The 11,748-nt window shown below is 44.2% G+C and overlaps 1 protein-coding gene across 2 annotated transcripts; it reads right to left on the bottom strand.

The window, feature by feature from the left end:
* Positions 1–838: 838 nt before the first annotated feature.
* RAMAC (RNA guanine-7 methyltransferase activating subunit) lies at positions 839–4,868 on the bottom strand. 2 transcript variants are annotated; one of them, XM_058033397.1, is made up of 4 exons: positions 4,824–4,862; positions 4,138–4,210; positions 3,381–3,555; positions 839–1,975 (listed from the first exon to the last, which is right to left on the bottom strand). In XM_058033397.1, the coding sequence occupies exons 3-4, from the start codon at positions 3,545–3,547 to the stop codon at positions 1,786–1,788; spliced, it is 357 nt and encodes a 118-aa protein (XP_057889380.1). In that variant the 5' UTR covers positions 3,548–3,555; positions 4,138–4,210; positions 4,824–4,862; the 3' UTR covers positions 839–1,785. The 2 variants fall into 2 exon arrangements, with proteins under 2 accessions (XP_057889380.1, XP_057889379.1); XM_058033396.1 differs by lacking the exon at positions 4,138–4,210 and having other exon boundaries at positions 4,824–4,868.
* Between the last annotated feature and the right edge of the window lie 6,880 nt (positions 4,869–11,748).

Below are 11,748 nucleotides of genomic sequence, written 5' to 3'. Positions count from 1 at the left end.
ACTTTGCACAGGATTCTGAATTAAATGGGAATTTCACCAAGGGTACTGACTTGCAGGCTTTCCACAGAGCAGATGTAAGAACTTTGCATGATCTTGTATCTCCCCTTGTAAAGCTCCACTGTATTAATGAGGGTTCAAAGCAGTGCATTTCATCCACTAGAACTCCTGAGAGGAAAAAACCTCTTGTGAAAAGACTTCTAACTGAATTCAAGGCAAATACTTCAGGGAGCAGGAGATGAAGTCCTGTATCAGAGCTAACATGAAAAGCAGAAAACAAATATTTAGCAGGTAGGTGAAGACACTTGTGTCCCACAGCCTGTGTAAAAGCTACAGTGATTGTTTCTGTGCAAACACACCCTTTAGCTCTTAAAAGCATCTGATGAGCTGGAGGACTCTGCTTTTGACTTCTGTACTTTGTCTTTAAATCAAGATGCACTAATTTGCGCTCCTTATCACATAATGCCATGACTTTTACAGCAGTCAGCAGGGATGGGGCCCTGTTTCTGCACAGCAGCTGAAGAAAATGTCAAGTACAAAGACACACACTGCTCCCTTGATACAAATTAGCTGATCATGTAAATGGAGAAACAGGGAACTCTGACCCTATTAGAGCAAAATGTGGATAGTGGATTAACGCTCCAGACTTCTAATTAATCACAATGTGTCTCATCCTTCTGATTGCAGCTGAGTAGGCCATTCTTCTAACTTAAGCCCACAGCTGCCCAGGGTTAGCACTTAGCTGTCAGCCCAGCTCCTTGTTCAGCTTTGGCTGAGGAGACAAAGGTGCAATCCTGAATGTCTCAAAAGTAGGTTTCAGAAACACTCAGAAACATCCTTGCATGTGAACTATACTTTTATTGTGTGAATACTTAAAAAAACTCCATACATCTTAAATTCTAAGAACTGAGTAACACTCTGCACTGTTTATGCTATTTTCCCATACAGAAAAAAGTACAGACCAGTACTGATCATAGTTCTTTTTTTCTAGAACATGCACAAAGTGTTTCATACAAACTACAGTAGCATTGAAGTTTTACAGCTTTACAGAAATGGGAATTCCAAAATTTGTTACACACACACCGAATTTGTTTGAAAATAACACAGATTAATCTAATTTGTTATTATTTCTCAGGTAAAACTTGTACATCACTGAACTGCTACAGGAAGATATATATTTAACTACTTATTTTTTATCCAACTTTTAGACCACATTTTAAGAGGAATACTGCAAATGCATTGAAGCCATTGAGTCAACAGACACTATGCTGCCCCCATAAAGTATTTCAGTAATAGGATCTCTCTTCTCAGTTTTAAGGCATCTGAAATTCAAACCAAACTGAGCTTCTCACTGTCAGAAGCCAAACTAAGAAATTCTCTCCACAGAAAGACACAGCACGTTAGTTTCAAAAAGAGCTATTTTAAGGCAATCTGCCACTGCTCCAGGCTGCATACAAACCACAGCTATCCTGTCCTTCCCTCACCTGTTCTGGTTTCTAAAACAGAACAGAGAAATCTCAGTGATGGAAGAAAAAAACGTGCACAATACATATTCAGACAAAAGGAGTTAAAAATTTAATCTAAAATCTAGAGTCTAAACAAACGCCATGTACCACGCCTTTACTATTCATAAAAGGAGTTCCCTTTTCCATCTCACACTACAGAAAAACAGCACTGAACTGTAACGCTGATTCTTCAGTTATCTACAAAACAGTGGAAAAAATAAGAAAACTAAAATCTAACTGAATTTGTTACACAGCATCACTGGACTTTGGACCCACAAGGATTTCAGTAGGGGTGGTAGCGGGGCCCTGGGTTGTAGGAGTTGTAGCCATACTGTCCATAGTGGGAGGAGTAGGATTGTCCTTGTCTGTGCTGCTGGTAGTTGTTACCCCAGCCTCTGTCTGCCCTCTGATTAGATCTGTAGTCACCTTGCCAGTTGTATCTGTCCCCTCTAAAGTATCTGCCATCTTGAAACCTGCAATGAGAAGATAGATCAAAGTCTGACATAAATTATATCAAGGCTAAAAAAATGAATTATAATGAACTCCACATTTGGCAGTTTTCATGAAACTATCATGTAACTGTTAATACACCCAAATATTTATATGTATATATGACAAACTCATAGATACACATATACAAACTCAACTGCTGGAAGTTTTAAGAGAGACTCAAACAGACCAAAACTCTAAAAATCAACCCCAAGGCACATCTGTAGTGCATCAAAGCCAGGTTCCATCCAGCAGCTTCAAGGCTGAAAGCTTTGGCAAAGCAGGTTTCAGTACAGTTACAGCCACCTAACAGCACTGAGTCCTGGAATCTGAATATTCCCTCAAATACATACAACTGCTAAAACACTGCTTCTTTATCAGTTGTACTCAGCCATTGTTCAGTCAATTTTGTCTTTTCAGCCCTATCTCAATTTCTATCAAGGCTTGAGCTGCCTCATAGTAATTTTGTTTGCAAATGGTGTGGTGCAGACATTTGCAAAAAGTTCACTTTGTGACCATAGTGTAGGTGTAAGAGTTCATCAGTTCAAAGAACCACCAAGTTTTTGAGAACATCTTAAACTATCACCTGTTTTTAATCTGATTTAATGACAAGCTTCAAAGGTGAGGAAAAGTTACAATGTTGTCCTCCTTTTCTTCAGATAAGGCACAAATCCTATTTAGATATTTAGCTAAGAAGTTTTTCCAGTTGTTAGCTGGACTGAGTTTAACTACTTTATATTAAAGGCTGATGTTAGAATTCCCAAATGTACTACATGCTGTAATTGTTGTTTTTCAGTTCCTCAAAAATCTGTCCAAAATTCAGTAAAAAGCTGCAATTACATCTTGAAGAAATAATTCAAAGTATTTTGCTTTGGCAGGTAACAAGGTACTTGCCAGACAGATTGGATGATTGATTTTACAGTCACTTCTACTGAATAAAAGAATTACAGGCTAATCTTGAAAATATAGCAAATATTTAGCTTACAAATGAAATGCTTTCTGGACAGCTAGTAACAGATAATCACACTAGCAGCCTGTTCCTTTGCACATCTTCCTGCCAGTTATCATCCAACATAAGACAGGCTGCTTAGTTTTGCAAAAGTCTTATCTTTCCCCTCTGGAAAAATGTATCTGGCTGAGCAATAACAAACCCAGGGCAATGGGTTCAGTGGTTACAGCTCATTCTTTACTAAAAAGCAAATAATTTAGTTCTTTTATGTTCAATGCAAAAACTTTGCCAGCCAGGAGAAAATGTAAAACCTCATTACCTTTCAGAGAAGACTGTATTTCCTCTTTAACAGACTCTAGAACAGACTCCTATATTTCTGAAATCAATTATCATTTAAGTGTGCTTGTGAATTAACCACAATTAAAAAGCAAAACCAATACCGATCTCTGTTTCTCTGGTTGCCACCAGATCTGTTTCTCCATTCTTCAACTATAGGAGGGGGGTCTGCAGGGCGTTTTAGATACTCTTGGTATTCCTCATCATCCGACGTGAATCGATGGGCAAACATCGTCTCGTAATTTGGGGGCATGTCAGCCAAGGAGGTCATTCTGGGAACTTGAAACAGGAACACAACAAAAGTGGCTTTAGCAATGTATGAAGACTCTCATTGTAATAACAGCCAAAATCCATGTACTGGAAATGAAGGACAAGGAAAAGTTACACTCAGATTAACACAGCTGTTGGGTTTTGGGAAGACAGCGTAGATGCCTCACAGAAAAAAGCACTTCAGAACATGCTCTCCATCTACTCCTGACACTGAATTTTGACAGGAAAGCAATTCCTACAATCAACTTCAAAAGTTTGCTAAGGTAGAATACCATGCAAAGCCTACAGATACCCATAACCAGCACGCAAGACACGCAAAGTAATCAGATTTATTCACATTAATTTATGTGTTAATAACTTGATTCAGGGAAAGGTCAGCACCTAAGAAGATGATGAATTACCTCATAATATGACTGTCTGATGAGATTTGTGTTTAAGGCCTTAGTTCCTTTATTTTTGTATATATGCATTTGCCGTTTACATATTGGTGTTACCTGGTACTATCCATCAACAAAATCTCCTCTTAACAGTGAATCAGAAAGGCTCTAAGCCCACTGTTTTAACGAGCCCCACATAATTTAAAACACTTACACTATCTGGCTCTGGACTACCAGAATAAGCTCTTCTGCTGCCTCCCAAAGATTTGCTGGCAGGACCCCAAGAGCTAAGATACACAAAATAAACACCCTCAATGCCCAAGCGCAGCCCGGGTCTCGGGTCAGTGGAGTGTTCCCGGGGAATCCTGCGGCGCTCCTGCAGCGGCCTCAGCCATCGGTGTCCGCTGCTGCCCCAGAGCCCCGGGCAGCCTCCCCCGGCAGCGGCAGCGCGCAGCTCCCTGAGGCAGGTGTAGGAGGTATTCCTGCAGGAATAACTCATCCTCCTTTCCTCCGCCAGCAGCTAACCTCGTTAGTTTTTCATTACGGGCTATCTCTAAGGAACTTCGCTCCTCAAGCCTGAGGGGGGCGGGGGTAGCACTGCCCTGAGGGGACCCGCCGCTCCAGCTTCCCCTGAGCAGCTGGAGGTGCTCCCCTCCATAAATAACAGTTTATCCTCTTAATATCATCTTCATCCCGCGGGGGCCCGTACCGGGCACCCTCCTGCACCCAAGGCCGAGCAGAGAGAGACGGAGGGGGCTGGCTGCCCCGGGGCGGCTCCGCCGGAGCCCCGTCCCCTCACAGCGGGCCGGACCGAGCTGAGGGGGAACGCGGGGGTCGCTCCCGCTCCCTCCTCCCTCACAGCCTCCCTCCCTCCCCCGCATCAGCCCCGCCGCCCCTCACCGCGCCTCAGCCGCCGGATCAGCGCCGCGATCCCGCCTCTTCCGGGCCGGGCCCCGCCGCTTCCCGCGCCGGGGCGGGACACGGGACACGCCGGGGCGGGACACGGGACACTGGGGCGGGACACGGGACACACCGGGGCGGGACATGGGGCACACCGGGGCGGGACAGAGCACACCGGAGCGGGACAGAGCGCACCGGAGCGGGACACGGGACACTGGGGCGGGACGGGGCACACCGGGGCGGGACACGGGACACTGGGGCGGGACAGAGCGCACCGGGGCGGGACAGAGCACACCGGAGCGGGACACGGGACACTGGGGCGGGATGGGGCACACCGGGGCGGGACGGGGCACACCGGGGCGGGACACACCGGGGCGGGAGTGGCGGGCAGGTGTGGAAGCAGCGGTTCCCTGCGGTCAGGGTTGCGCACCAAGCGCGTTGGCAGGAGCAGCATTGATTGACTGAGGCTCCTGTGGCGCTGTCCTTCGCTGGCCCGCGGGTTTAAGGAGGTGACACCTGAAATGTTTGTGTGTTCACCGAAAGGTGCAAATGAAAAAGGTGAAGTCAGCATGGCGTCTGTGCCTGCCAAAAAGCTTCGCCTTGAAGGCATATAATATGCCATTTAAGTCTATAATGCCATTTAAGTGTATTTCTGGTATAAAAAAGCTTCGGGATGTGTTGACTGCTACGTGAGGAAGGTAAGATGACGTGAAGCTTTTTGGCAGGCAAATAACTCGGTGTAAACCAAAATAATTCTGTGGTGGTGCCTGCACCAGCAACACATTCACTCAGCGCTGCAGGTGGCGGTCAGTCTTGTCACCCTTCATAGAGATAAATTCTGTGTGAGCCTCAGAACTTCAGCCTTGTCACGTTTAATACAGGTGAGGTTTGGGCTGGGGGCACCAACACCTGCCCGCAGCAGAAGTGGTGTCGGTGTCCCTGGTCCCAGTTTGCCTTGTTCCCGCAGCGCCCGTGCCTTTGCAATGCTGACTAATTCCCACAACGCTTCAGCCAATGATTTCTAAACGGTCTCTTGTGCTGTGTATAAGAAATGGGCTTTTTATGGACCCTTTCAGAAAGAAATGGTTTTGTACAAGCTCTGCTAGAGATTCTATTGCTCGCAGGCACTAGCAAAGCACAGAGACTAATAATCAGGTAGATCACTTGAAACAAAGTACCCCAGCAACAGCAATAGCAGTAACCAACTCTCCAAAAATATTAGAACGAATAAGTGCCTTTTGTTTGATATAAACAGCAATAATTACAATCTGCTCTCCTGTGAGATCTGCAGCAGGGCTGTATTGTCACTTGCAGAACAGGAGAGGATGACCTCGATCCAAATAGCACAATGCAAACACCTTACCCTGGACAGCTAGTTCTAAGCCAAACAAATTATCATTGAGGCTGAAAAATAATATCTTTTCACTTAAGTTTCCCCCTTATAATCCCTCTCCTACTGACTGCCTCTTTGAAATGGGCAGAGGTAAGTAGGATTTTATTTCTTCTCCAGACATGTTTCATTTTGATCACTGGATGTGGCAGTTTCAGGTGTGTCTACAGAGGATTTAATGCATAAAGTTAAGGAGATGATTCTTAATAAAAGGTACACACTTCTTTATTTCTGATGCTCTGGTCTGCTGTTTCATGGGTAATATTTTTCATTAAAAGATCAAACTTAATATTAAACCTTTAATTATAGACTCGAGTCATCCATACATGTACATAATTTAGGCATAAATATAAGTTCTGTTGAAGGCATGGGCCCCTTGTAATCCTATAAGCGGTATATTTCACAAATTACAGTATTGGAAAGGTGCTCTCATCAGCATATTTTGCATAGAAAAACACTTCTAGGGAATGGCTAAGCCAGAGTGGCACACAATTATATATAATATATATTTATTTATGATACTTTTGCTTTGGTTCTTTTTTGTCACATGTCTCTATGGCTGCTTTGGGTTGTATCAAGAAAGAGATCATGATCCAAGCAATATCCTAAGATTTCTCATAGATGTTATTCTGAAATTCAAACTGCATATATAAAACCTGAAGTGACAGATGATTTTTAAAGGAAGAAAGGCACTCAGAAATGAGTATTGTCACCGAGCAGAACTTTTAACACCCACTGAATGCCTCATATAGCACATACCTACAGACTAGGTGCCTGAGTGCTTAAAAGGTCAAGCTCCAAGTGTTGTCAAGACAGAGAAATTGATAATCCACTCTTGCAATCTTTCTGCTCACTTCAAGGCTCTCTGGGTAATTAATGTGTTGTTTTTGTGTGAACACGGTCTCATAATCAGCATTTCTGAAGTCTACTGCAGAGTGATAAAGACAAAGTCTTATCTTCTAAATTTTAAACTAAGACTTTTTCCTTGTAGCCTATTGGAAATTAATTAAGCTTTTGTAGAATGGATCTTCCTGGCTGAACAAAGGAGCATGTGCTAAAACTAGCAAAGTCTTGTTTGCCTTGAAACAATGGAAAATGACAGGGGCTTTTGTACTATTTGGCCTTGATAACTCTTGCTGTTCTGTCACAGGACTTTGTATTTGATATTTCTCCTAAATCCCCAGCTTCTGGACTCATGTATTTTCTTTATACTCAACTTTCATTTGAAAATTAATTTCTAGCCCTTTTTAAAACAGACAATTCTTAGGTAAAGAGGTGGGTCTGCTCTACAGGGTAACCAGCCTGTACCAAGGAGCAAAAGGAAAACATTGTTCAAAATTTATTTGTTTTACATCCTATATATTTTGCAATTTTCTGTTATCTTTAAGACTGTGTTCATTGCTGTGTCTCAGTAGAGCTTGACAGCTGTGACATTTTTAATGAAAAGCCAGCCTGTGTCTATCTCAGTAGCACGGGAAAAGGAGAACTAATTTTTTTGGGGGGGAGGGCATTTCTGTATCTTTAAACAGGAGGAATTCTTTTTCTCTAATGTTAATATCTACTTTGAGAAATCAACTAAGAAACTAACATTACTTGTAATTGGGGCCTGTCTGATTGAGGGAATGTTTGTCTATAAACAAATAAGCAGCGAAGCCTCCATAGATGGTTATGGATCCTGCTGAGGGTTTTTAATAACAAAGTAACATTTCAGAAAATATTTTGGTGAAAATTTGTCTTCAAAACCTGATTTTTTTTTTCTTAGCTTGCTGAAACTCCTCAGTGGTTTCCTGTCAGCCAATTTCCCTCTCCCTCTGTTATTTTTGAATGTCTCAGTTTCTGTGTAACTGAAAGCCTGGTTTGTTTGTACAAGGAAACCTGATTTCCCCAGGTGATTTATTCTAGGAAATGGTGATGTCTGGCACAGCTAGGGAGAGCAAGACTTTGTGTTCTGGCCCCAGCAGGTACAAAGGGCATGCGTGGCAGCCTTGTTATTGATTAGCCATGAAGGAAAGCTGTGTTTCTGTGGGCACAGGGGCTGCCACACCACCAGGGGACAGCTCAGCAATAACGAGCGCCAGGTGTTGGCTCCATCGTTCACTGCCCTGGGAGAGAGGTGAGCAGAGATCCTGCTCAGCCAGGCTGCACAAATACTGGGGGTTGTGCTCTTTCTCTAGGACCATGATGAGTTCTCATCATGGCATTCTATTCCTTTGTCTGGAAAGGATTATTGCCTAGATGAACCTTGCTTAAATAACAAGAAAGACAGAAATACAGCAGCTGCTGCTGACAAATGCCTCTGAAGCCCATGCAGCTCCTCTGTCAGAGCTCTGCTTTGCCTTTGCTGTTGTACTGTACAGTATCACTGAGCTTCAGAGTGTCTTTCACACACGTCCATATGGTGTTGTAAAGTGAAGTCCATAAAGGAACAGACTGCACATTTCTAATGACTTCACTAAACTTAATACAAGAAATGTTTCCTTTCCATAACAATGACCTTTAAATGTTAACTGGCTAAAAAAAAAAACATTGTCCTTTTTTAAAAAAGGGGAGAAATGCAACTCTTGGTGCTTGATTGTGTTACAGAATAACAATTTTGGTGCTGCCGGGCCCAATTCCTTTGCATAAAGTTTACAAGAGAGTGCTTGCTTCCTAACTTATGCCAGCATGAAAGAAGGCCTTTAATTTCCCTAAGACCTACTTCTGTTGTCTGTCTTTTGAAAATCACAGTCCCATTAAATTCTATTTCTAGTGTATTGCTCTTAAAATCTGACTGTCATTTATCCATATTTATAAACATATATACAAATTTAAAATCACTACATACTAGCTGCCTTCTTTTATTTTCACCTTTTAAACTGACTAAGCCAGCTATGCCCTTTGGGGTCTATAAGAATGAATCATTTTTATTATTTTTTTCTCTCTTAGACAGTAATTACAGGGTAGTATGCTGTCTCTGGTTTTTAATATTACGGTGCCATTTTAATCCAAGGTGCAACACCATTAACTTCAGCAGAGTTACACTAGCAATGAATTTGTCCCCAGGAGGCTTTTCCAAATGTTCAGTTCTTTCCTTGTGATTACCCAGAGGAATGGAGAAGAAGAAGGCAAGACAGAGGACCCTTTGATGGGAGGAATGTAGTTCAAAGTGAAGTCTTGCTGCTGCCATTCATGGTGCTCCATATGTTCCTCATTTGGGGTGGAGGTGGGTTGGACCCCGTGGGGCACACACACTGGGGCTGGGGGGCAGGCAGAAGTTTGGCACAGCACATCTGGTGCACAGGTTATGTCATTTCCTAGATGTAGGTGCTGTACAAATTGGAAAGAAAAAAGTAAAAAGAAGAGAAAAAGTGGGAGGAATATTCAGGCGCTTTAAATGTACTTCTGTGGAACTGCTTGAAAGTGGAGTAGCCAAATGCTCAGATATCAAACTCATCATGATCATCACGCTGTCTCAACTCCAACTCAGAAGCTTTTTAGATGTCAAGTAATTCTGCAAGTGGGGATGTGTGAATCAGTGCTACCATGGATTACCTATTGTTAAGACAGTTGCAAAATATAAAGAAGGTACTTGCAGAAGTTTCTAGCACTAGATTTTATTCCTACTCAATTTTCTTTTACAGTTGGATATTTCATTTCAGTTTTGTCTCGTTTCTTTTGTCCATATCCAGTCTAAAACATTCAAATCCTCTGCAGTATGGAAACACCAACTTGTAAGTCAAATACAAATGAGTAGCACCCATCTGAGTTGGGAAGGGGAATTGAGAGCATTTGCTCTTTGCTGTCAGGGAGCAGAGAGGGGCAGGAGGGCCATGGCTGGCAGGGCAGGAGCCCATCCCACAGCCCTGAGCAGGGCTGGCCAGGCTTGGCAGAGCTCAGCAGGGCAGACAAGTTCACAGGGATGAGACAAGTCCAAGCAAGGCAGAAATTCAGGTCAGCACGTGGGTCACTGCCAGATGAGCAGGCACAGCAGCCTGGGCAGGGACCGAGGGCCCCCATGCCTGGGGCAGGGGGGGCCCAGGGCTGGTCACACCAATTAAGGGCTGTCAGTGTGTTCAGGGCCTGACATGCACATCTGGTAGCAATTGCTGCTGTGTTTAAATCAGAAACTCAGATCCTTGCAAAGCCCAGGATCTGGCAGGGGGGAGTGGCTGTGCCTTTAGGAAAGGTGTAGCGTTTCTCCTGGGCTGGCCACTTGGTGCAGTGTGCCTGTGGCACTCCAGTCAGTTGCCTCAGATACAGTCGAATATTCAGCCTCTAAAGTGGATACCCAGGTCTCCTGTTTAACTCCCAGTCTCCCTTCTCAGAAGGGTGACATTCTGTGGGCACTGGAGCATTGCCCTGAGGCTCCTGTGCTCATTCTGAGGCCCAGGTCTGAAACCACAAATGTGCCATGGAGCCCCTACTCCTGCCTGTCCTGTCCCTGTGCAGGGATGAGCACGGGTTCAGGTTCTGCTAAAGGCACTGAAATAAAACAGCATTTCAGGGTCTTGTTCCCTCTCAAGGCTGAGGTCAGTGGAACTGGACTAAGTAATGCTCCCTCCATCATTTACTAAACATGGCTCTTCCCAGAGGGCTTTACCAATAAGCTGTTGGTACAGGAGCTGGTCTCCCTTCCTTGTCTTGTAAGGAGAGTTCCTGAATGTTCTTTGCAGCTCCTCTTAAGTTTAAAGGCCATTAGAGAAAGCAAGGGCTGAACTATAGGCCAGCTTCGTACTAACTCAAATTGAGGGTGTCTTTTTAGTGTTAAGTAACTACTTTTAAAAGTTGCAAATCAGAATTTTCCTGACATACCAATCAGCACTGAGACCACACTGTGCTACAGTGAAATAAGGTTTAAGTGAATTAGCTGAGCTGCAGAGAAGCCTGCAGGATTTTGCAAAGCTGGGCTGAGCAGCCTGTTCCCTGTTGGGAGCACTCCTCTGTGCATCCCTGCATTGAGCCTTGCCCTCCACAGAACCTGGAAACTCTTTGACAAGGCACCATCTCCTCAGTTTATGTCTGTGCTGTGTGGGGCTTGGTGCTTTCCTGGGGGTCTGGGCCAACACTGCTCAGAGCAGTAACAACTCTCCCTCCTGTTACTAAATTAGGACTTGAGATCATTCTTTCCAGCAAACAAGGGTTCCTAATCTTTCAGGAGATTATGGATTGGCTGCCACCCCTCTGCACCCCCTCCTGCCCTCCTGGGGCACCCCTGTGCCTCAGATGTCAAGGCACAGCATCCTTAACTCCCTTAGTTCTGCTGTAATTCCTTCTCCCATCCTTGCCCCAGCCTCCTGCAGCAGTTTCCTCTCCTGGACCATTTCCACAGTGCTGTTGTTCCTGTGGCCCTGCTCACCCTCCCCATTTCAGGTCTTTCCCACTTTCTTGAGTTATGGCTGTTTCTTCCCTTTCCCCACTCCACCTGCAGAGCTCTGCTGTGGAGGCAATCAGCTGCTTAGCACGGCAGTGCTCAGCTGAGCTTTCTGATGCTGCTGGGGAACTGGTGCAGATCTTGCTGACTACTCAACAGTCCAAACTTAAAAAAATATAGAGATA

Source organism: Melospiza georgiana, chromosome 13 (genome assembly GCF_028018845.1).
Source record: "Melospiza georgiana isolate bMelGeo1 chromosome 13, bMelGeo1.pri, whole genome shotgun sequence".
NCBI lineage: Eukaryota > Metazoa > Chordata > Aves > Passeriformes > Passerellidae > Melospiza > Melospiza georgiana.
This window is presented reverse-complemented; position numbering and strand designations above follow the sequence as displayed.